This window comes from Podarcis cretensis (genome assembly GCF_951804945.1).
Source record: "Podarcis cretensis genome assembly, chromosome: 4".
Taxonomy (NCBI): Eukaryota; Metazoa; Chordata; class Lepidosauria; order Squamata; family Lacertidae; genus Podarcis; species Podarcis cretensis.
This window is the reverse complement of record NC_137173.1, coordinates 5993008-6016927: the sequence shown is the minus strand read 5'-3', so window position 1 is coordinate 6016927 and position 23920 is coordinate 5993008. Positions and strand designations below refer to the sequence as shown.

At 48.6% G+C, this 23920-nt stretch overlaps 1 protein-coding gene across 1 annotated transcript in view; it reads left to right on the top strand.

Moving 5' to 3' along the window:
- The window catches only part of LOC307214735 (uncharacterized protein), a 44155-nt gene extending 20508 nt beyond the window's left edge, over positions 1-23647 (top strand). Inside the window, exon 6 of the mRNA XM_079973691.1 lies at positions 22049-23647. Within this exon, the coding sequence (XP_079829817.1) occupies positions 22049-23559 (1511 nt within the window). The 3' untranslated portion in view covers positions 23560-23647. The remainder of the gene's footprint in view (positions 1-22048) is intronic.
- Positions 23648-23920: the final 273 nt, after the last annotated feature.

Genomic DNA, 23920 nt, shown 5'->3' with positions numbered 1-23920 from the left:
GACAGGAAGTCTGTGCCTGGGATGGGAATAAAGTTTGGGGACACTCTAGTTGGGTGGAAGTACCAAAAGCAGAGTCTCATTGTGCTTTCCTCTACTGAAGCTGAATTCAGTGCATTGTCAGAGCTTTGCAGAGAACTAGAGTTTTACACGTGTTTGGTCCAAGAAATCTGCGGGGATTGTTGTTTGCCCGTCACTGTTTGGGAGGATAATCAACCCTGTCTGAAGTTGGTAGAGTCTGGGCAGTTTAAGGCCAGAACCAAACATCTGGACATACGTTTCCAAAATGTGTGTCGGAATGTCCAGTCAGGCTTGGTGATGCTGAAGTACTGTCCAAGCCAGCAGAATCTGGCACCCTTCCCACACGTGGGACACCCTTCCCACACGTGGGAAGACTACGTCGAACGCTTCGAGTTCTTCGCAGTGGCTCAAGGGATCACCGATGCCAGCAAAAGAAGGGCCACATTCCTGAGCTACTGTGGGCCTGAGATCTTCAAGCTGGCCAAGGCATTGCTTGCCCCAGCGAAGCTAAGTGAGACATCTCTCAAAGATATTCTTGCCTGCCTAACAAGCCATTTAGCGCCTACTGAGACCAAGATGGCCCGGCGGATGGAGTTTCATAAGAGGCAGCAGTGTGCTGGGGAGTCTGTATCTGCATTTCTAGTTGAACTGCGGAAGCTCGCTCAGCACTGGAACTTCCAAGATCTGGAAGAGACTCTCCTGGATCGGTTTATCGGTGGTCTGAGCAGCAAGAAAGCCAGAAGACGCATCGTGGCCAAAGAAGAGGTTACCCTTGCTTCAGCCTTGAAGGAGGCCACCGCCACGGAGAATTATGAAAGAGAGGAGCTTGATGCCAGTCGCAGGGCCCCTAAGCCACAGATAGAAGTTGCGCATGCCCAACAACAGCAGCAAGGATACTAGTCGCCAAGCACTGGAAAACTCAAGATTTACCCACACTGGAAGAATGGCAGATGCAACTGATAGACTATATGGAGCTAGCAGAAATGACCGGCAGAATTCGAGACCTGGGAGAAGACGTAGTGGAGGAGGACTGGAAGAAATTCAAGGACTATTTACAAAAATATTGTAAATTGAATGAGTGTTAAGAAAGATGCAAGATTATAAATAATATGGCACCATTAAACTAGTCGAAAGGATATGAAGATAAGTTAAAATATAAGAAAAAGTTAAACTTTGGATAAATATTATGTCAAAATTAAGTTTCTAAGGTTTGGGTCAAATTATCTAAAATTAGGGATACAATATTCGAAAGTTATAAAATAAGAAATTGAAATAAGGTGATAAATTGCTGGATAAAGTTTGATAAACCTGGAACGCAGGAACGAGGGAGACGAGGAAGTCCAATGAGGTGAAGAAAATATGATTATGTTACTTTGTTTGTTTGTTCTTTTTATTGTATTAAGAAAACTTTTAATAAATATCTTTTTAAAAAAAGAAGTTGCGCATGCCATGGACGAGCTAGAGGCTACTCCGAGCCAGAGCCCAGTCCGTGGGGTCGAGTCAGTGCGTCAGGCCTGCACAGTGCACAAAGATCACCGAGGCAGGTACCCTTGTTGTGGCGGAAACCATGAGCAGAAGAGTTGTCGTTTCCGGGATGCTATGTGCCGGACGTGCGGAAAGACAGGTCACATCGCCAGGGTCTGTAGATCGGCGGCGTTGGGAGCAACAGGAGCACCTAGACTGGAGCATCGCAGATCGCCCACAGCAAACCATGTTCTAAAGGACTGCCACTACGTAACGGAGATCAACGGGAGGGTCGTGCAGTTTCCAGCGCAAGGCAAGGCACACGTCAAGGTGAAGATTGAGGGTCAGCTGTGCGACATGGAGGTGGACTCCAGATCTGGATTCACTATCGTGTCGGACCAGACCGCGAGGACATTCTTTCCCAGGGGTACGTTGCCCCCTCTGGAGCCCTTCCCAGCAACTTTGCAGTCATACTCAGCGGGCCGCATCCATGTCATGGGAATGTGTGCCGTGAGAGTACAGTTCCGGGACAAACAGACAGTACTCAAACTGGTGATTGCGAAGGGCAGTCGCCCCAGTCTCCTGGGCACTGACTGGTTCCCTGCCCTGGGTCTGAGTATATCAGGGCTTAATTCAATCCAAACCTGCCCTGAGATGAGCGAGGCATTATGCAAAGAATTTGCTGGTCTCTTTAATGGAAAACTGGGTTGTTATAAAGGGCCCCCAGTTGACTTCGAATTGGACCCTGGGGTGGCCCCAATCCGACTCAAACCAAGGCAAGTGCCATTTGCACTACAACCCAAGATCGAAGCAGAACTGGATAAATTGGTCAAGCAGGGAGTTCTCTCACCCGTGGACTCCACTAAGTGGGAGATTCCAATCGTCACGCCCCTTAAAGCAAATGGGGAAGTCAGGATCTGTGCTGATTACAAATGTACTATCAATAAGGCACTCAGGGGGAACTCATACCCCATTCCAGTCGTATCACATCTGTTGGCTAAACTGGCTGGGGGCAAGGTGTTTGCCAAAATTGACCTGGCGCAAGCTTACCAACAACTGCCAGTAACCCCACAATCAGCAGAAGCACAGACTATTGTCACACATAAAGGGGCGTTCAGAGTTAACAGATTACAATTTGGAGTTTGTGTGGCCCCGGGGATTTTTCAAGGGCTCATGGAACGCCTGTTAAGAGGTCTGCCGGGGGTCTTGCCATTTTTTGATGACATTTTTATTGCTGGGAAAGACCCACAGGAACTGGTTGCGCGTGTCCGTGCCGTGTTGCTCAAGTTCAAGGAGGTGGGGTTGCAACTAAAAAAGGAAAAATACAGTTTTGGGGTGCCAACTGTGGAATTCTTGGGGTTTAAAATTGATGCATCAGGCATCCACCCCACAGATGCTAAGGTTAAGGCCATCATCGAGGCACCACGACCACAGAACAAGACGGAGTTGCAGTCATTCCTGGGACTTATTAACTTTTATCATTCGTTCTTACCCCAGAAAGCTTCGGTAGCTGAACCATTACATAGACTGTTGCAGAAAAAGAATGTGTGGCAATGGGGGCAGGAGCAGCAGAAGGGTTTTGACTCTTTGCGAGGAATGCTGAGTAGCAAGAGCGTCCTTGCTCATTATGATGAATCGAAGCCGCTGGTCCTGGCATGTGATGCCTCTCAATACGGCCTGGGGGCGGTGCTGAGTCATAGGGAACCGGATGGGTCAGAAAAGCCCATCTCTTTCTATTCCCGTACGTTGTCGCCCACGGAGCGCAACTATGCTCAAATTGACAAAGAGGCGCTTGCAATTGTGGCAGGAATCAAAAAGTTCCATGATTATGTGTACGGTCGCCATTTCTCCATTGAAACGGACCACAAACCACTGTTGGGGTTGTTCAACCCGAACAAACAAACGCCACAAATTCTCTCCCCCAGAATGCTGCATTGGTCTATATTCCTGAATGGATTCCAGTACACCTTGACCCATGTGCCGGGGAAACGGTTGTGCCACGCTGATGCGCTGAGTCGATTGCCCCTTCCTGGCGGGAGCAATGAGGATCCTGCTCCAGCGGAGCACATAATGATGCTGGAAACACTTCCGGGGGCTCCTGTAACGGCTACTGATATTGCTGAGAAAACGAGGAAAGATGCTGTTCTCTCCCGTGTGCTCACTTGGGTGGGGAGGGGGTGGCCAGGTGATCCGCATGAAGACAAATTCAGGCCTTATGTGACAAGGCAGCACGAGTTATCCATGCATAAGGGTTGTCTCCTGTGGGGAGATAGGGTGGTCATCCCAGCACCACTGAGAAACAGGGTTCTTGAGACGCTTCACATGGGACACCCGGGAATGGTCAGGATGAAGTCGCTAGCCCGATGTTATGTGTGGTGGCCTGGAATGGACCAGAACATAGAACAATGGGTACAAACATGCAAGGCATGCCAAGAGGTGCGGCCAGAAGTGGCCAGAGCACCAGTTCACTGGTGGGAGCAGTCCAGAGCTCCCTGGAGCCGGCTGCACTTAGATTTTGCTGGGCCATTCCAGGGGAAGGTCTTTCTGGTTATCGTCGATGCATATTCCAAATGGTTAGAAGTGGCGATGGTCCCTAGCATGGCATCAGCTGCCGTAATCAAGGTTTTGAGGCAGCTGTTTGCAACCCACGGGTTACCTGAGACCATTGTATCAGATAATGAGGCAGCTTTTGTATCCCAAGAATTCAGGGCATTCTTGGCTGATAACTTCATAAGAGGGGTCACATCCGCGCCCTTTCACCCATCCTCCAATGGGCAGGCGGAGCGCATGGTAAGAACAGCCAAAGAATCCATTGCGCGCTTAATGGAGGGTAACTGGTCAGCTCGCATCGCGCAAATGTTATTTTTGCAGCATGCGACACCGTGTACTGCGACGGGCAAGTCACCAGCTGAGCTGCTCTTGGGTAGAAGATTGGTAACGGTGCTGGATTATGTCCACCCGGATAAAATGCCAAACCGTAATTCAAGAGCAAACCCCCAGGCTGAGACTGACACAACAAGGTATTTCGCCCCTGAAGATCTGGTCTGGGTGAGGAACTATCCACGAGGTTCGCGGTGGGTGGCTGGTGTGGTCACCCGTACTAGTGGACCTGTGTCCTATTATGTGACCTTGGAAAATGGGCAAGTTTGGAAGAGACATATAGATCAGCTGAGGCGCCGGGCGCTCAGCAGGGAGGAGTCTGATAATTCATCCCTGGCTAACGACGCAGAGCTGCAAGACCAGAGTGAAAATGGCCCAGAGGTGCAATCACCAGGGGCTTCAGCAAATGAACCAGGGTCTGCTAGTCCTCAGGATGACGAGGTACAGGTAGGGGACCCTGAGATGTCTGGGACTCCATCTGTTCCTGACGAAACCCCTATAGCAGCCCCCCTACCACAGGTGACACCCAATCCAGAACCGGCAACACCTGTTGTCAGGAGATCAAGTAGAAGTTGTAGGACCCCACAGTACTTGAGAGATTACGTCTGCTGTGCTCACTAGAGGGGGAGGGGTGTTGTGTATTGAGTCAAAGGATTTTATATCTGTATTATTATTGTCTGTATTTGCATTAGGGTAAAGTAACTGCCTTTTGGTTCCAGAGGGTACAGCTACTATTGGTTCATTTAAGCTGCTGTATTTGGATCCTCTGTCTTATTGGTTTCCTCCAAAAGGCAGGACTGTGATTGCCTGATATTGTTCCCTCCAAAATGTATCCTTTCTAGCTAGTTCCCTGTCCCTATAAATGTAGCTCTCCCCTCCTCAGGTCTCAGTCTTGTTGCTTTAATAAAGAAGTGTTACTAGAGAACTGTCTCCAGCATATTATGTCAAGAGAGCTGAAATCACAAACCCCACGTCACAACAGTAAGAATGGAAGTCAGTCTGTAAATCACTTCCAGCCTTTGTTTTCTCTTACTCTGACCGAGGAGGAGACGGCTGTGGAAGACAGCTCACACCATGTTTCTTTGTTATTTTCCGCTGTAAATAAGCTTGATTTCACATTTTAACACAGTTTGCAGGACATCTGCAAAGAGAAGGACATGGGGACAGGTGACTCCGTCCCTGAGCACCTGGCAAGGCTATTCCAAGAGTTTCCTCCTGGATTCCAAGTCCTACTGCAGGGGAGGAGGGACATCCCAGGCCTTGGGGGCTAATCCTGGCCTCCTTCAACCAGAATGTGGCTCCCCAGGCTAAGGAGATGGTCAATCTCTGGTTCCACTCCACCCTTTTAAAATTTAAATATCAAAACAGATCCCAACTTTCAGAGCATGTAAATCACAGGAGTGGAAAGACCGCTGCGCCACTCACAAAAATAGGACTATACTTCCTTCTCCCACCTTTAAAGAATACGTAAGGAAACCAAATCGACCCAAGTCTGCTTTCCTCCGCCAACCTCTTCAAGCCAAAAGACAGCACTTCCCCGTCCCCGGGCAAACCCCCTGGCCTTTCATTGGTAGACTCGCCACCACGCCTGTGGGCCTGTGGCGTTTACCTCAGTGCTGTGCAGGGACTGACTGAGCAGGCGTCGAGATGCTTTCAGCCTCAGACACTTGGTGGGTTCTGAAATGACCGTGCAAGCCAGATTCACGACCCTGACGGGCTGGATTCAGGCCAGGGAACATAGTTTGAGGACCCCTGTTCTACACTGATGGGGACATTCTGCATTCCAAGCAGATGCTCTAGGGCTCCCCGTATTTCCCTAGTCTTTCAACATTATGCTATCAGCAGCCATGGAGATCCCACCTTCCTCTTTCAAAAGGGGAAAGCTCACCTGATCAATATGATAATAATAATAATAATAATAATAATAATAATAATAATAATATATTTATACCCACCCACCTGGCTCTGGGCGGCTTCCAACAAAATATTAAAATACAATAGTCCATCAAATATTAAAAGCTTCCCTAAACATCACAACAACCATCCCTTTTCAGTCCATTAAATTAGCAATTAAGCATTTATGGAATGGAAAATGGCATAATTGTGTATATTAGTATGAAAAGCATGCATAAGAAATTATTACTCATTTACTCATTTAATTTATTACTCATTATTACTCATTTTGGCAGGGGAAAGGTCTCCCTTGGGAGGTGGGGGACTCTCCTTCCTTGGAGGTTTCTAAGCAGAGATCGGACAGCCATCTGCCATGGATGCTTCAGCTGAGATTCCAGCATAGCTGGGGGTTGGACTAGATGACCCTGGGATCCCCTCCTCTCTCTCCACTCCGGAATTCCAGGAGGAGCTTCCTTGCCTCCTGCAAAGCCCTTTTCCCTGCAGGCTCTTCCTCTGGTTTCTGGCCAAGGGAGGGAGATGCTCAGAGGCCAGCCAAGAGCCTCACCCCCAAAAGGATATCTGGGCATGGGCCTAGCCAGGGGGGCAGCTGCCCCCCCCCCCCGATATCCATAAGAAATAATAAGAATCTGAGGATCTGCCAAGCGAGAGAGGGCTGAGCTGGAGGGACTGGGCTTGGCAAGGGTTAAAGGGAAGTGAGCTGCCTTCCTAGAGAGGCCAGGAAGCAAGGGGGAGGCCAGGTCCTCCAGAGCCAAGGCCCCTCCCTCCCCAGTCCTTTCCTTGCTTTGGGGTCTCTCCTGCAAGGGCTGCCTCGCTGTCCCCTCCTGGGATCTGGTGAGTCTCCTCTCTCTCCCCCTAGAGGGTGCAGTGGGGAGACGGGGGGGGGGGTCCCAGGGCTGCAGCAGGGGAGGGTGCCTGGGGGGCCTGATCCGGGAGGGGCCAGGTCTGCCACGCTCTCCTTCCTGGAGATCAGGGGATCCCAAACTCATTTGGCCCTCCGCCCCCCCTTTCTGAAAAAATCTCCCTTCTTTAAACAAAGGAGTCCCTGGGACTTTAACTCTGTGTGACATCGCTCAGCCTCATTGCACAACAGAGGAAACATGTGCAAGTGGTTTTCCAAAGCTGGACGAGGAGGTGGACTAGCTCCCCCCCCCCCCCCAAAGAAAACCCCACATGGAGGAAGGAAGGAAGGAAAGGTGGGAGAGAAAGGCCAGGAACAAAGAGAGGGATCCCAGCCCATAGTCTGGCTGCTGCATTGCAGACCAGTTTCCCAGTCGTCTCCCAGGGCAGCTCCCCACGGAGGCCACTGCAGCAATCCCCTCGCACCCAGAGCATGGCATCCCAGGACCACATCCTCGCTGTCCCAAAGGGATTGTTGCTGGCAAAGAAGCCGGAAATGGGCGCTGCTACTCACTGAACCTGCAGGGACCTTGGCATCAATGGCTGTGTGTGTGTTAAGTTATCTAGTGAAATAATAATGAAATATACTCAGAGTCGCAAAGTGATTTCATGCTCTTTATTCAGCTCATAGTGGTGAGGAGGAATGAATGTCCCCTCAAAGTATCTGCTTTATATACATTATTTACACAATGGGCTGCACATGATTGGCTAATTCCGGAATTCTACTGTAAGCCAATCAGGTTGTGGATTCACTTCAATCTGGAGCATGATTGGGTGGTTCCTGCCAACCAATCATACTGCTGCATTCTGAATCCTATTGTTCTAGGACCAATCAGACTGCTGCCTTTTGGATCCTATTGTTCTAGGACCAATCAGACTGCTACAGTTTGGATCCTATTTGACTCAGTACATAACACCCCTCCCCTCTAAGTTCCAGTCCTGCCCGGGAGGTCGCATTCATAGTCCTCAAGGTATGCTGGCGGCCTACGTGTGCGTTGCGGCCTGGGGTGTTCCCTGGTCCGGGGTTCAGGTTCTGGCTCATGTTCCAAGGATGCTGGCTGTGATGGGGCTGTTTGGTCTGGCGCAACCGGCTCGCTCAGTCGTGGTTCTGGTTCCGGTGTCCTTTCGGCCTCACGGGTCCTCTCTGTATTTACTGATTCTGCCTCTCCTGCTGGCCCCTGCTGCTCTATGGGCCTCACTGCCCCACTGTTCCCTTGGGACTCCTCTGACCTGTCCTCCTCCTCCTGGTTTTCTCCCGGGAATCGTCGGCGTATCTGGTCGCAGTGGCGGCGCCAGCATTGCCCCCCATCTGTTAGCACCTCGTACGACACGGGGCCAGTGACCCTGGTGACTGTGGCGGGTACCCATGCAGGGCCTGCTCCAAAATTCTTTGCGTACACTGGGTCCTGGGCCTTGAAGGTCCGAGGGTTCCTGCCTTCCCCCACCACTACCTCATCCTGAGCTCTATCGGGGTGAAGGCGGTCCAATCTGATTGCAAGGCGCCGACCCATTAGTAGTTCAGCGGGGCTCCTGCCAGTCGTTGAGCTGGGGGTGCTGTGCTGTGCTAGAAGGAATGTGGCAAGGCGGTACTCCCAATCCCCTTGCGTCATGCGGCGAAGGGTTTCCTTGGTGGTCCGCACCATGCGTTCTGCTTGGCCATTGGTGGCAGGGTGGAATGGCGCCGAACGGATGTGGCGGATGGCGTTCTGCGCTGTGAAGGTTTGGAATTCTCCTGACGTAAATGCAGTCCCGTTGTCTGAGACGAGAGTGTCAGGGAGCCCGTGGGTAGCAAACAGCCTGCGTAGTACCCGGATGGCTGCGGACGTAGAAGTGGACGGTACCAGTGCGACTTCCAGCCATTTGGTGTAGGAGTCCACCACTATGAAGAATGTTTTCCCCTGAAAGGGGCCAGCGAAGTCCACATGCAGTCGTGACCATGGTGCTCGGGCGGACTCCCAGGACTGGACTGGGGCCCTTGGGGGATCCGGGCGGGATTCTTGGCAGGCCTGGCAGTGTTTGACCCAGGCCTCTATCTCTCCGTCGATCCCCGGCCACCACACATAACTCCTGGCAAGGGCCTTCATTATTACTACCCCTGGGTGTGTCTCGTGTAGGGCTGTGAGGACCCTTTTTCGGAGGGGCTGGGGAACAACGACCCTGCTTCCCCATAACAGGCACCCCTTGTGGGCCGACAGTTCATGTTTGCGGGTTGTGTAGCCGGCGAATTCTGGCCCGGGGCTGCTGCTGGGCCATCCCCTCCACACCCAGTCCAGGACCCGGGAGATGACCCTATCTTTCTTGGAATGGTGTGCAACTTCTTGTGCCTGAATGGGGCGGTCAGGAAGCAGCTCCAGGCTCATAACCTCTTGTGCAGGTGCTGGGTCAGGGCCTGTTTCCGGTAGTGGCAGCCTGCTGAGGGCGTCCGCATGGCCCATCGCCTTCCCAGGGCGGTGAATCAGTGCATACTGGTAGCTGGCAAGGAAAATTGACCACCTGAGGACGCGAGGAGACAGCACTTGGGGGGTCTGCTTTTCGGGGGCAAACAAGCCAAGCAACGGTTTGTGGTCAGTCACCACGGTGAAGGGCCGCCCGTACAAGAAATCATGGAATTTTTTAACTCCCTTCACGATTGCCAGACCCTCCTTGTCGATTTGTGAGTAGTTCCGCTCAGTTGCGTTGAGTGTCTGGGAAAAGTATGCCACTGGTACCTCTCTTCCATCTGGGAGTTGGTGTCCCAGGACAGCACCAATGCCATAGGGCGAGGCGTCGCATGCTAGCACCACCGGCAGCCTCTCGTCGAAGTGTGCCAAGACCGAGTTTGAGACAAGCAAGTCCTTGACTGCCTGGAATGCGGCCTCCTGGCGCTGGCCCCACACCCAAGGGGCCCGCTTGTCCAGGAGTCTGTGTAGGGGCTCCGCTACCGCCGCCTTGTGGGGAAGGAAGGAATGGTAAAAGTTCAATAGTCCCAAGAAGGCCTGAAGTTCAGTCTTGTTCTTGGGCGCTGGGGCATCACAAATGGCCCGTACCTTGTCCCCAGTCGGGTGGACCCCTTCTGCGTCCACCATAAATCCCAGAAAGTCCACCTGGGGCACTCCTAGTAGACATTTTTCCCGCTTCACCTTGAGACCCGCTGTCTGGAAACGGTGCAGAACGGTGCGGAGGCGGTCCTCAAACTCCTCTGGTGTGGGCCCGGCAATCAACACATCATCGAAGAAGGGGGTGACGCCAGGAATCCCTTTAAGGAGAGAGTCCATTAGATTCTGGAATATGCCTGGTGCCACGCTGACACCGAATTGCAGCCGCTTTACCCTGAATGCTCCTCTGTGCGTCACAATCGTCTGTGCCTCTGCTGTGGTCTCATCTACTGGCAGCTGTTGATATGCTTGGGCCAAGTCCAGCTTGCCAAAAATTTTCGACCCAGCCAGGGTGGCAAGGACATGGCTGACCACTGGCACTGGGTATGCATGGGCCGTGAGGGCCTTGTTTATGGTACATTTGTAGTCTGCGCAGATGCGGACTGAACCATTAGGCTTGACAGGTGTGACGATTGGGGTTTCCCAGGGGGCATTAGGCACCGGTTCCAGCACTCCTTGCTCCATGAGCCGGTCCAATTCCTCGTCTATACGGGGTTTCAGGGCGAATGGGACCCGGCGGGCCTTGAGCCTGACCGGTCGTACTGCGGGGTCAAGCTGTAGAGCAATGGGGGGGCCCGTATACTGTCCCAATTTCCCATCGAAAACCCCCGGAAATTCCTTGCATATGGCGTCCACGTCCACTTGTAAGCTAGTGTGGTTTACCCCAGTGACAGCTAGCCCCAGTGGTCCAAACCATGCCAATCCCAGTAGGCTAATGTAGGGGCCCTTGACCACAAGTAAGTCCAGTTGCCGTGTCCGCCCTCGGTATTGCACCCTGAAGGTCCCCACCCCCATTGTGGGGACCTTACGTTTCTGGAAGTCCCGGAGGGTGAATGGGGCCGGCCTGAGTTTGGGACCCCCACTAGGACACAGTTTCCTTAAGGTCCTTGCCGAGATTATGGATAGAGTTGAACCCGTGTCAAGCTCCATGCGGCATGGGGCCCCCTCTATCTGTACCTCTACATAAATTTTCTCTACGTTGGGGTGGGGCAACTGGTATACCTGGAAGTCCGTGAGCTCCGTCGAGTTGCCTTGGTGCGTTGGGCCCCGGGACCTGGGGTTCTTGGATTGGTCATCTGATGCCTGGCATCGGGTGGGCCGAGCCCGACACACCCGGGCGATGTGTCCCACTTTTCTGCACTGCCTGCACACTGCGTTGCGGAAACGGCAGGTCCTCCTCTCGTGACTTTCTCCACAGCTTGCGCAGTTCCCTCCTTCTCGTCGAGGCAGCTGTGGTATGTGGGCTGCTTGAGTGCGCTGCTGTACTCGGTGCACCTCCTCCCTGTCAGATCCTGAGTCGTCGGTGAGGTCTTCGTGGTGGACCCTCGGTTGGGATGGCTGGCTCGGCCGTGCCTCTTGAGTCGACCTCTCGGCAGCTTCCGTTGCCAGGGCCTCCTCCAGAGCGACCTGGAACGTTAGGTTCTTCTTAGCGTAGAGGCGTCGTTGCAGCTTCTCATCCCTAAGGCCACCGACGAGGCGGTCACGAAGCATGTTCTCCAGCTCTGAGAAGTTGCAGAACCGGGCGGCTTGGCGGAGAGAGGTCACAAACCCAGTTATGGTTTCCCCAGGGGCTTGCCGCTTTGCATAGAAGGCATTTCGACGAGCCACCACTGAGGGCTGTGGCGAAAAGTGCCCCTTCAGCTGTTCCATTATTGTTTTGTATGGAACAGTAGCAACGTCTTCAGGCGCAAGGAGAGCCCGGGCGATTTCAAATGTCTCCTCTCCGCAAACGCTGAAGAATATTGCCCTCTTCTTGGCGTCTTCTTCATCGGTGACCCCTTTGGCTTCTAGGAGGAAGGTGAAACGGGAGGCGTACGCTTCCCAGTCTCCGGATGCTGGGTTGAACGGTGAGAAGCTGCTGTCGGTTGCCATTCTGAGTTCCTTGTGTCCCGGAGCTGAAGCCTGGATACACTGTGCGAGGCAGCGGTGCGGCAGGTGGCGGTGCTGCGGTGCTGTGTGTGGCAGTCAGCTCAGCGGGATCCCACCTTCGTCGCCAGTGAAATATACTCAGAGTCGCAAAGTGATTTCATGCTCTTTATTCAGCTCATAGTGGTGAGGAGGAATGAATGTCCCCTCAAAGTATCTGCTTTATATACATTATTTACACAATGGGCTGCACATGATTGGCTAATTCCGGAATTCTACTGTAAGCCAATCAGGTTGTGGATTCACTTCAATCTGGAGCATGATTGGGTGGTTCCTGCCAACCAATCATACTGCTGCATTCTGAATCCTATTGTTCTAGGACCAATCAGACTGCTACAGTTTGGATCCTATTTGACTCAGTACATAACAAATAATAATAAATTACCCGCATAAATTTCAAGGGAGATGTCTTTGGCCCTGCCCGTTTGGCCCTCAGGGGGTTGATCAGATACATACCTGACCCTCATAGTAAACAAAAAGGGACCCCACCCCAGGAGTCTGTCTGGAGAGCGGCAGAGTCCAAGTGCAAAAAAAGGAGACAGAAGCAGGGGAGTGGGGGGGGGGAGCAACTCCTGAGGACCCCCGGGACCCCCACTAGACCAAGCATCCGTTTTTCACAAGATACAAATGACTCCCTTCTCAGTCGGTTCTGACTTCATACATTGACTGGAGGGCAGCAGAAACCAGGTCGATTAATCTCCCAGAAATCCCTTCAGTTGCCTCCACATTTTGCATTGCTAGAAGGCTAGAGACTTATTTCTTCTCCTCTTCCTCCTCCTCTTTCTTTTCAAAAGGATAGCTCACGGTCCAGCCCTGGTTCCCAGCAAGACTCATCCATGTTTCCTCAGGGAACCATGCCCCCCCCCTCGTCCTACAAATTCTGTAACAGAACAATGTATTTGCTTTGTAGGATTTCCTAGAGCTTTTCATTACGACAGACAGAACTTGTCAGAAGACCAAAGGGTTCCTTCCGATCTCTCAGAGGCTTCCTGAGAGCACAGATGGATGAGCAAGACTCAGCTGGCCCTGGAACAGGAAGAGGCCATGCCAGCCAAACTGGGAGCAGTGGGCGATTCTGGGAAAACCCAGTGCAGAAGATCCTGGGTGAGGTGGACACCCTCCGCTCAGAGGTGCAGAGCCAGCAGTTGAGGCAGTTCTGCTGCCAGGAGGCCAAAGGACCCCGAGAGGTTTGCAGCCGACTCTACCACTTTTGCCACCAGTGGCTGAAGCCAGAAAGGCACACGAAAGCTGAGATGCTAGACCTGGTGATCTTGGAGCAGTTCCTGGCTGTCCTTCCACTGGAGATGGAGAGCTGGGTGAGGGAATGCGGAGCGGAGACCAGTTCCCAGGCGGTGGCCCTGGCCGAAGGTTTCCTCCTGAGTCAGGCAGAGGAGAGAAAGCAGGTGAGAGAGACTTTCCTCTGGATACTCCCAAGAGGCTCCAAACAGGACAGAGAACATCCCATAATGGTCTGCTGATGGCCCATCTGTTTTCTGGGAAAGCATCCATGGAATGAGATCTCACACCCTTCAAGTCTTTTTCATTCTCTGTCTAATATTTCTCCCCATTCTCTGTTTTGAATCCTTGTTTCTTTTTCAGGGAAAGGATCTCTTGGCAGAAATGGACCTGGATTCCTGTGAGGCAGAGAGGCCTCCGTTGGACACCAGAGAGAGGCCACTGGTTAAGGAGGAAGGTGATTTTTCTCAGTTTGATTTCATTCTGTTGGTTTTCCAAGTCATCTGGGAGTTCTTTTCATCTTGTTTTGGGGGGAGACAGTTGGGAAGAAAGGTCCAGAGGAGGGGAGATGTATTTCTGCACAAATAAAATATGAAATGGGCACAAACATCCAAATGCTCTCAGTAGGTAAGGCTTTCTCAAAAGCCCATCTGCAGTTAGAGATCCCCTGTTTCACCTGTGAGAGAAGCCGGCACTCCAGGCGTCCTGTTTATGTTTTTTCTCTTGCAGGTGACAGAATGATGCCGGCAAGACCTCCTGATCCATCTTTTCATGCGGGCAGAAGGGAAGCAGTGGCTGTGGAACCAGATCAGGTCAGGGGAAGCTGCCTTGTGGGGACAGAGGCCGAGGGATGGAGCAATGTCATGGACTATTTGGGCACAGAGGAATGGTGGGAGGATGCAGCTGGGGAACCAGGAAGGGAAGACGGCTGAGAGCCCAAGAAGTGGAGGTAGAAGAAGCATGGTTGGTCAGAGGGGGAAGAGGGAGAAGCCTGGGAAGAGGAGGTGTCAGAAGTTGAAGGGTGAACAGGGCTTTGTGAGCTGGGAGACTGTGGCAGAATGCAGTGCAGAATCAGAGGAAGAAGAGGAAGGAGGCGAGTGGGAGAGGAAGGTCAAGAGACAGAGGTGAGTCAGGATAAGGAAGAGCCACCGGTGGCTCCCTCTCCTTTTGCCAGAAGCCACCCTCCCGGCTTGTCTCTCAGAGCCAGCAGACCCCCTGTAATGCAGGAATCTCTGCTAGATCATCCAAGACAGATGGCCATCCAAGACAGGCTTATTTTATTTCTAGATTGATCACTGAATGCTCAGATTGGTTTCTAAGCAGTGGACAAATGAGAACAAATAGTGGCCTGGATTCACCTAACCAGCCCCATCGGCTGCAAAATGGGGCCTGCCCCCCATTGCTCCCCCCTCCATGCCCCCATGAACCCCTTGGATTTGGCTCTAGGGCATTGGGAGGGAACTCCACAGAACAGCTCAGGAGGAGAGGAGAAAGTGGATCCTTCCATTGGGAAAACTGGAATGCTTGCGTAGGCAGAATGACTTGGAGGATACATTGTGGAGTACCACCTATTTGCACAAAGATAAACACCCATAATTAAAATGCAGACTAAAATAAGCATTCATATTTAAAATGTGCAGTAAAGCAATCCTATTGAAACAACACCGCATTGGAAGGAAACAACAGAGCATTGTGTAGCAGATTAAATTTCTGCTGTCTCAGAGGAAGACATTTCCCTTTTTCTTTTAGGCTCCAGTGTGCTTTGAAGACGTTGCTGTTCTTTTCACGGACGAGGAGTGGGCGTTGCTGGATCCTGACCAGAGAGCTCTGCATAAGGACGTCATGGAGGAGAATCGTGGGATATTGGCCTCTCTTGGTAAGGCTCCCTGTGGGATCGTCATATCTGCCTGGAAATTCAAAAAATACCTCGATGGGTCCAACCTCATTTATTTTCACAAAGCTCAACAGCGCCCCCTATAACACCTGGAAACCTAACACCCCCACAATAAAGAGTAAATTACAGTTTTTTCTTTGAACAATTTCCTCCAATGATTCCTTTTTCTACCATAATAGGACTGGTCTGAACTTCACAGGCCATTTAAAATGTCAGCTTCATAATTTTCAGGAAAGATAAGTAGCTTCAGGGTTTCTGTTTCTGTTTTTGCTCCTGTCAGTCTTTTTTTTTTAAAAAAAAAAAAATAATATTTATTGAAAATTTCCAAATATGACAAAAAAAAGAAAAAGAAAAAAACAAGAGATCCATTTTTTCCATCCAGATCTCTATATTTAGGAGTAAAACTCCAATTTTATTTCTTTAAGCCTTTTCACTCTGGATGTCCCAAATGTTCCCACTTCCAGCTTTGTCCAATTCTTGTTATTCTCTTTCCTCACTTTCCTCTGGTTTCAAAGCTTCTATTTCTCCTCGCCAGGCGCTGTCAAAGCTTCTATTTCTCCTCGCCAGGCGCTCTCACGCATCACTCCCGGTTCCCGGGGGGGGGGGTTACGTTTAGCTCACACGTTCCACTTTTCTCCTCCAGCACAGTCTTATAATTTTCCATCGTGAAATTAAAAACTTTTATCAATATAAAGTAGCTCTTGATCTTAGTTGTCAAATCCTTTGCTTTAAATCCTCTACAACAGGGGGGAGACGGACTTCCTTTTTGCACCTCCCCCGCTCGTTCCGAATTTAAAAAAAAAAAAAATTCCCTCCTTTTAAATCCAATTTTCCCAATTACTCACGGGTTGTTCTTTTTAGTCCAAATTTTCAATGGAAGAAGTCAGCGCTCTCCGTCGAATGGCATGCGGCTTTGCTCGGCAGGGGAAACGAAGGACTCATAGCACCACACCACCCCCCGTCCCCCGCTCCGTAGCCTTTAAAAAGGCTCCTTCGCGGGTCGGGTGGGCGCAAATGGTGCCCGCCGAGTCACCATGTCCATGGGTTTCAGCGCCCATGGTTTTTGAGGGTCCCCGCGTCGCTGGCGCGGTAGGACCCAGCCCCTGCTGGGCAGGCTCCCTCCGGAGCTCGGAGGGAGTCCGCCATTCGGCGATGGCGCCAACCCGGATCGTATAAATCTTTCGCCTTTTTGCTCCTGTCAGTCTTGGGTTGACCAAAGAGATGACTGGCAGTGAAGCTCAGGTACTGCCAGCAAGAGAAGAAGCAGGCCTAGGGAGAGGAGAGTTAGCAGCAGAAGGCAGAGAGGAGCAACTGTCATCTGAGCTCTGAACAAGGGGAAAAGAAAAAGAGAGACAGAGTGACAGCTCTATGAGAGCTACAGGAGTGAGTCAGATGCTGGAATGCAGGAAGCATTCTCTGCCAAATTTAAAGATACTGGAAGAGAAGGTGGGGGCTTCCTTTCTGGGGAAGGGGGAGGAGCTCAGTCCGGGCAACTCCATCTTGTGGGGAGGACGATGAGTAGAGGAGCTCTGTCCAAGTTTGTTGTTTAAGCAATAAATCTGAAATTATTAACAGCCAGAGTCGTCTCACGACCAAGCCATAACAACGACTGACATTGGAGATGGAGGGGATGCATGACTGGGCCAAACAAAATTCATCCCAGAGAAGAGCTAGGATTATGGAATCTCAGGTAGTAGTAGCAGTGATGAGGATGATGATGATAGCAATAGTAATACAGTGGTACCTCGGTTTACAAACTTAATCTTTTCCTGAACAGAACTGTTCTTAAATCGAGGTACCACTGTAGTAGTAATAATAATAATAATTTTTATTTTTACCCTGCCCATCTGGCTGGGTTGCCCCAGCTACTCTGGGTTGCTTCCAACACATATATAATCATGAAACATAAAAAACAATAATCTGATTCCCTATAAAAAGAACATTAACTTTAAAATGAACAACTTCTACTAGTGGCCAAATTGTGGAAACCTTTTGTGAAAAGTGCATTTCTGAGATTTGATGGCTCATAACACCACTTTTGTGTTGCGTAATACCATAAAATTATATAGCAATCAATGGAAACATAATTTAATGAAGAATTTAATGCAATGACTTTAATATAGGAGTATTTATTGGAACAGCAGTCATAAAGAAAAAACGTGAAAGCTTTGGTAACCATTGGTAACTTTTAGCTTTAATTACGTCCTTACAAAGCCTTCCTTTGAAGTGAAGCAAGTTTTTCGTTCTGCAGCTCTAATACAGTGGTGCCTCGCAAGACGAAATTAATCCGTTCTGCGAGTCTCTTCGTCTTGCGGTTTTTTCGTCTTGCGAAGCACGGCTCTTAGCGGCTTAGCGGCTATTAACGGCTTAGTGGCTTCAAGAAAAAGGAAACAAACTCGCAAGAACTCGCAAGACGTTTCGTCTTGCGAAACAAGCCCATAGGGAAATTCGTCTTGCGGAACGACTTAAAAAACGGAAAATTCTTTCGTCTTGCGCGTTTTTCGTCTTGCAAGGCATTCGTCTTGTGAGGTACCACTGTAATGTGAAACCAAGACTGAATTATTCCCTCTGTTAATTGGGCTTTATTGCTGGGTTGCCTTTGATTAACAAGTTTCTTTAGTCGGCCCCATAGATTTCCAATTGGGTTAAAGTTTTGGCTATTCCCAGGCCATTCCGGCAGTGGAATAGGATTATCTTGAAAGCACCGTTTGCATACAGCAGCAACATGACATGGAGCTGAGTCCTGTTGAAATAGATAAATAAATAAATAAATATTTATAAAAATATATATAAATGCTTCAATATCTGCGAAAAGATCAGCTGCGGAACGCTTCAGTTTGGGCTAAAGTATTTCATTTATGTATTTTGGGGCATTTACCGTATTTTTCGCTCCATTGGACGCACCGGACCATAGGACGCACCAGACCATAGGAGGAGGAGAACAGGGGATATATTTTTTTCTTGTTCTCCCCCTCTAAAACAAGGTGCGTTCAAGGTACATTCACCAGAGCTTGTGGGGCTGGCGGTGGGGGGAAGCGCTGCTTTCCCCCACCGCCAGCCTCAAAGATCCCTGAAGCCTTTGGAGCGCAGCGCCCCGCTGCCCTGCAGAGGCTTTGCGCGGAGCCGTCCCCAAGCCCTCGCTGTTCTGGCTTGGGAACAGCCTTGCTAGCTTCTGCAGGACAGCAGGGTGAAGGCAACCCGCTGCCCTGGAGAGGCTGTGCGCACAGCCGTCCCCAAGCTAGAGCAGCGAGATGGAGCGTTCCGCAGTGCTCCGTCTTCCTGTTCTGGCTTTGGGCTTAGCGGCGCAGCCTGCATTCGCTCTATAGTACGCACACACATTTCCCCTTAATTTTTGGAGGGGAAAATGTGCGTCCTATAGAACGAAAAATACGGTACATTCCCATTAATGACGCAAAATCCACCCACACCTTTTGATGCCATACAACCCCAGATCACCACGCTATCTGGGTGTTTCACGGTCAGTGTAATGCATTTAGGATGTAAATCTTATCTGAATCTTCTCCTCGCGTATTTCATGCCACCACAACCAAGCAAAGAGATTTGGGTCTCATCGCTCGAAATAATACTGTCCCATTGTTCCACTGTGCAGTTAACATGGGTTTAGTCTTTCAACTTTGCTTGAGAGATAACAATGGCATTTTTCTTAGAATTCTAGCCTTTAGACAAGTCCTTGCATTCAACTTCACAATACATTGCACCGTCATCTTGTATACACCCAGATGATATTCTTCTGTTGTTGTTTTTTTAAAATAATATTTATTAAAGTTTCAAAGAGGTTACAAAGATAGGAAAAAGAGGAAATACAAAAAGAAAAAATAAACAAAAAATACAAAATACAAAAAAGTAGAAACAATTTAAAAACACATCATCCTTTCCATGTCTTGTCTTTCATTTACTTGTTTCCCTGACCTCCTCACACCTCCCTTTTTTCTATTCTAGTTGAATTAGTAATTTCAGCAAATCCTTTCCATTTTTGCTTTTATCTTGATAATTCATCTTAATATGTTATAACTTTACATTTTCACCTAATAACCCTCAATTTTTATTAAGTAATTTATCTTAAAAGTCTAACCTGTTAATTAACTCAACAAGTCCTTCCATCTTTCTCTACTACATTCTGTCATTCAATTTACCTTAATTTATTTTAACCTTATCTTACCATAAAATACCTTAAAGCTTAAGACTTAATACTTATTTATACATAACTCCTTATATCATTTCTACTAAAGCCAAATTGTTTCATTCCAACGTTTTTCCTAATATTCATTAATTTTACACTAATTACCAAAATAAATCTTAAAAAACTTTCTTCCAATTTTCATCCAGCGTCTCTTTTTCCTGGTCTCGGGTTATGTCAGTCCTTATTGTCCATTTCTTCTAGTCCATCAACCTGGTAATCTTGTGTCCGAGGCTCTTAAGTCTCTTCCATGTCCCTTCTGCAGATCTTCTTCTTGTTTGTACTTGTACTTTACCTTATCTTTTGTTAATCTCTTTCTAAGTTTCTTTCCTTTCTCACTGAAGAGTAGATTTCGGGGATGTTCCAACTCGAAAATATCTCCGTCTCTCCTCAACAGATCGGCCCATTCCCCATAGTTCCATTCCCCACAGTCAACAGCGTAGTCCAGAGAATATTTAAAAGCATGTTTCAAAGACCCTCCAAACTTAAGGGCCCCCACAACTCCAGCCCCCCCCCCCGGCCCACTCCAGATTCAACCTTCAACAACAACGGCTTATGCTCCTGTAGGGCCTTGGGCTTCTCCATTTGTATTGCTTGAAGTTCAACAGCAACCTCCTCCCTTATCTTCTGCATTTGCACTTGCTCTATCAAATCAGGTTATTGAGTTGGCTCCTGGATAATTCCTGTATAAATATTCACTGTTTGTCCAAAATTTTTGACTGCAACAGTCATCAAATCCATCTTCTCATGCAACTGCTCCAACAAGGCGCTTGTCTTGCAAAAAGCAAGCACCAAAGTTTCTTCCAAACACATTTTTGTTCAAGGTCACAGTCTGTTCCCAGGATCCTAATCACCACAGCTAGAAAATCCCCAGATCGACTCCGGCAACAATTTAACAAACTCCCTCTAGAGGAGACAATTTCTATTTGTATCCATCTTTTTTTTTGACAACCATATGTCAGGAGTGCTCTGATGGTGTTTCCTGCTTGGCAGGGGGTTGGACTCGATGGCCCTTGTGGTCTCTTCCAACTCTATGATTCTATGATTTTTTGAAAGCAAATCCAACAAAAGAAAGTTACTTTCACTTTTCGAGTTTTTAGTTTCTTTTAAATGCAAAAGGCAACATTGGAGATAATTTGTTTCTCTTCTTTAGCTATCTGTCAAAAAAATGTTCCTTTCCCAGTCAATGAACTTCACCAAAAATCTCTGTCTCTGACACCCCGTTCCCAGGTTTGAGACAGTGGAAATTTATCTTTCTTTACTCTCTCTCCTGCAGGCTTAAACAGTCAAAATTCCCCCTCTTTACTCCTGCTTCAAAGAGGGGTTTAGATGGTTAAAACAGGAGGGATTTTAGACCTTTATGAACAGCTTTTCAGACTTTAGCTTGCACAATTTTTGCTTCAGGCTATTTACAAAAGCGGAAGGCGGACTTCCTGTTTAGATCCTTCCCGCTTGAGTGCCAAATTAAAATGTTTCTTAGCCCAATTTTCCGTTCTACTCACAGGTACTTGTTTTAGAGTCCAATTGTCCACAGGAAAAAGTCATCGCTCTCCGGCAATGACTGTGCGGCTTCACTCCGTAAAAATAGCGGTCGATTCAAGACACAGTGCCACTCACCCCACGTCGCTTCGGATCCCCGAAAAAGGGGTTTCCTTGCGTGTAGGGGGGAGCTCCTGGTGTCAGCCGAATCCCATGTTCCCAGGCTTCCTCCGCCTGGGATTTTTAAGGGGTCTCCGCCTTCGCGGCAAGATCCAGATGATATTCTTCTGTCATGTAGGGACAGTCTCTCCATTCTTCAATCGTCACTTGCCTTTGTGCACCTTTTCCTGCCTTTACCAGTCTGATTTTATAGTGACTGAGTCTCCTTATACCTCTCCCAAAATATAGAAAGGAAGCTTTGGTTATGTTTTCCCCAATCTCACTTCTAATTTATTCATAACAGTTGCCTTGTTCACTTAATAGTACAATTTTACATCGCTTTCTGGGTGACCAGTCAACTCTTTGTGCCATTTCTATATTTTTATTATGTCTTACAATGTCACTAAATGAAAGAACAAAAAAACCCCAACCAACTTGATAGCAGTCACATAACAAACTGACAAAAGTCAACCTAAGCAAGTTGTGCTTCGTTTTTCTGATTATTTGGCTATAACGTTTGATAGAATACGGATAATTAAATAAACTTTGTTGAATTGCATTCTTGATAAAATTATGTTTCCATTGATATATAATTTTATAATATTACCCCCAAAGAAGCAGAGTTTTGAGCCATCAAACCTCTGAAATACACTTTTCTCCAAAAGGCTTCCACAATTTTGACCATTACTGTATATCAAACAAAGCAAGATTCAACAAATCTCCATAAACTCATAATAAATATGTTGGTTAATGACAAACAACACAGGTAGTGAACACCCCCCCCAAAACTCCCTTCAGTTCTTCTCCATTTGTTCCTGAGGCTCTAATCCCTTTTTGTTTCCATTGCAGATTGTGATGAATCGGAAATCGAGAACAAAGGTGACCACGAAAAAATCCCCAGGGAGGAGAAGCCACGCAAAAATTTGGAGGGTGGAGAAAGCTGCAGTCAGAGCTCCCATTCCACTTCCCATCAACAAAATCTCCTTGGAAAAAAACTCTATCAGTGCATGGAATTTGGAAAGAGCTTCAGTCAGAGCTCTTCTCTCACTTCCCATGAAAGAATTCATACAGGGGAGAAACCCTATCAGTGTGTGGAATGTGGAAAGAGCTTCAGGAAGAGCTCCGATCTCACGTCCCATAAGAGAATTCATACAGGGGTGAAACACTATCAGTGTGTGGAATGTGGAAAGAGCTTCGGGACGAAGGGCATTCTAACTTCTCATGTAAGAATTCATACAGGGGAGAAACCCTATCAGTGTGTGGAATGTGGAAAGAGCTTCAGTCAGGGCTCCGATCTCACTTCCCATAAGCGAATTCATACAGGGGAGAAACCTTATCAATGTGAGGAATGTGGAAAGAGCTTCAGTCAGGGCTCCGATCTCACTTCCCATCAAAGAATTCATACAGGGGAGAAACCCTATCAGTGTGTAGAATGTGGAAAGAGCTTCAGTCAGAGCTCCCATCTCACTTCCCATCAAAGAATTCATACAGGGGAGAAACCCTATCAGTGTGTGAAATGTGGAAAGAGCTTCACTCAGAGCTCCCATCTCACTTCCCATCAAAGAATTCATACAGGGGAGAAACCCTATCAGTGTGTGGAATGTGGAAAAAGCTTCAGTCACAGCCATAGTCTCACTTCCCATCAAAGAATTCATACAGGGGAGAAACCCTATCAGTGTGTGGAATGTGGAAAAAGCTTCAGTCACAGCCACAGTCTCACTTCCCATGAAAGAATTCATACAGGGGAGAAACCATATCAGTGTGTGGAATGTGGAAAAAGCTTCAGAAACAGCCACAGTCTCACTTCACATCAAAGAATTAATACAGGGAAGAAACCATATCAATGTGTGGAATGTGGAAAGAGCTTCAGTCACAGTCAGAATCTCACTTCCCATCTAAGAATTCATATAGAGGAGAAACCCTATCAATGTGAGGAATGTGGAAAGAGCTTCAGCCACAGCCACAGTCTCACTTCCCATCAAAGAATTCATACAGGCGAGGAACCCTATGAGTGTGTGGAATGTGGAAAGAGCTTCACTCAGAGCTCCAATCTCACTAAGCATCAGAGAATTCATACAGGGGAGAAACCCTATCAGTGTGTGGAATGTGGAAAGAGCTTCACTGATAGCTCCAATCTCACTTCCCATCAAAGAATCCATACAGGGGAGAAACCCTATCAGTGTGTGGAATGTGGAAAGAACTTCATTCAGAACTGCCATCTCACTTCCCATCAAAGAATTCATACAGGGGCGAAACCCTATCAGTGTGTGGAATGTGGAAAGAGCTTTAGTCACAGGCAGAATCTCACTTCCCATCAAAGAATCCATACAAAGGTTGGAAAAACCATTATACAGATTTAGGAGCCAGGCAAATCCACACTTTTTAACCAGGCCTTTGGCTGATTGACATTTAATGCCCTTTTAAAATGTGTTTTGTGTGGGTTTTTTTGGTGTTTTTTTATGTTCTAACTATCCTGAGACCTATGGGTGTAGGGTATTGCTGCCAACTTTCTGCACCACCTAGAGTACCCACAGAATTGTGGCTTCTACTGGCAACACACATAGGAGAACAAATGAAAGACAAACACAGGGGGCAGGCAAAAACCTGGAAAGGGCCATACCAAATGGACATCCGGTGTGAAGAGGTCACTTTCCCCACTGCTGAACAATGCCACAGGTAGAGGATATGGAATGCTAGAAGTGTTCTTTGGGGCAAGGGGAG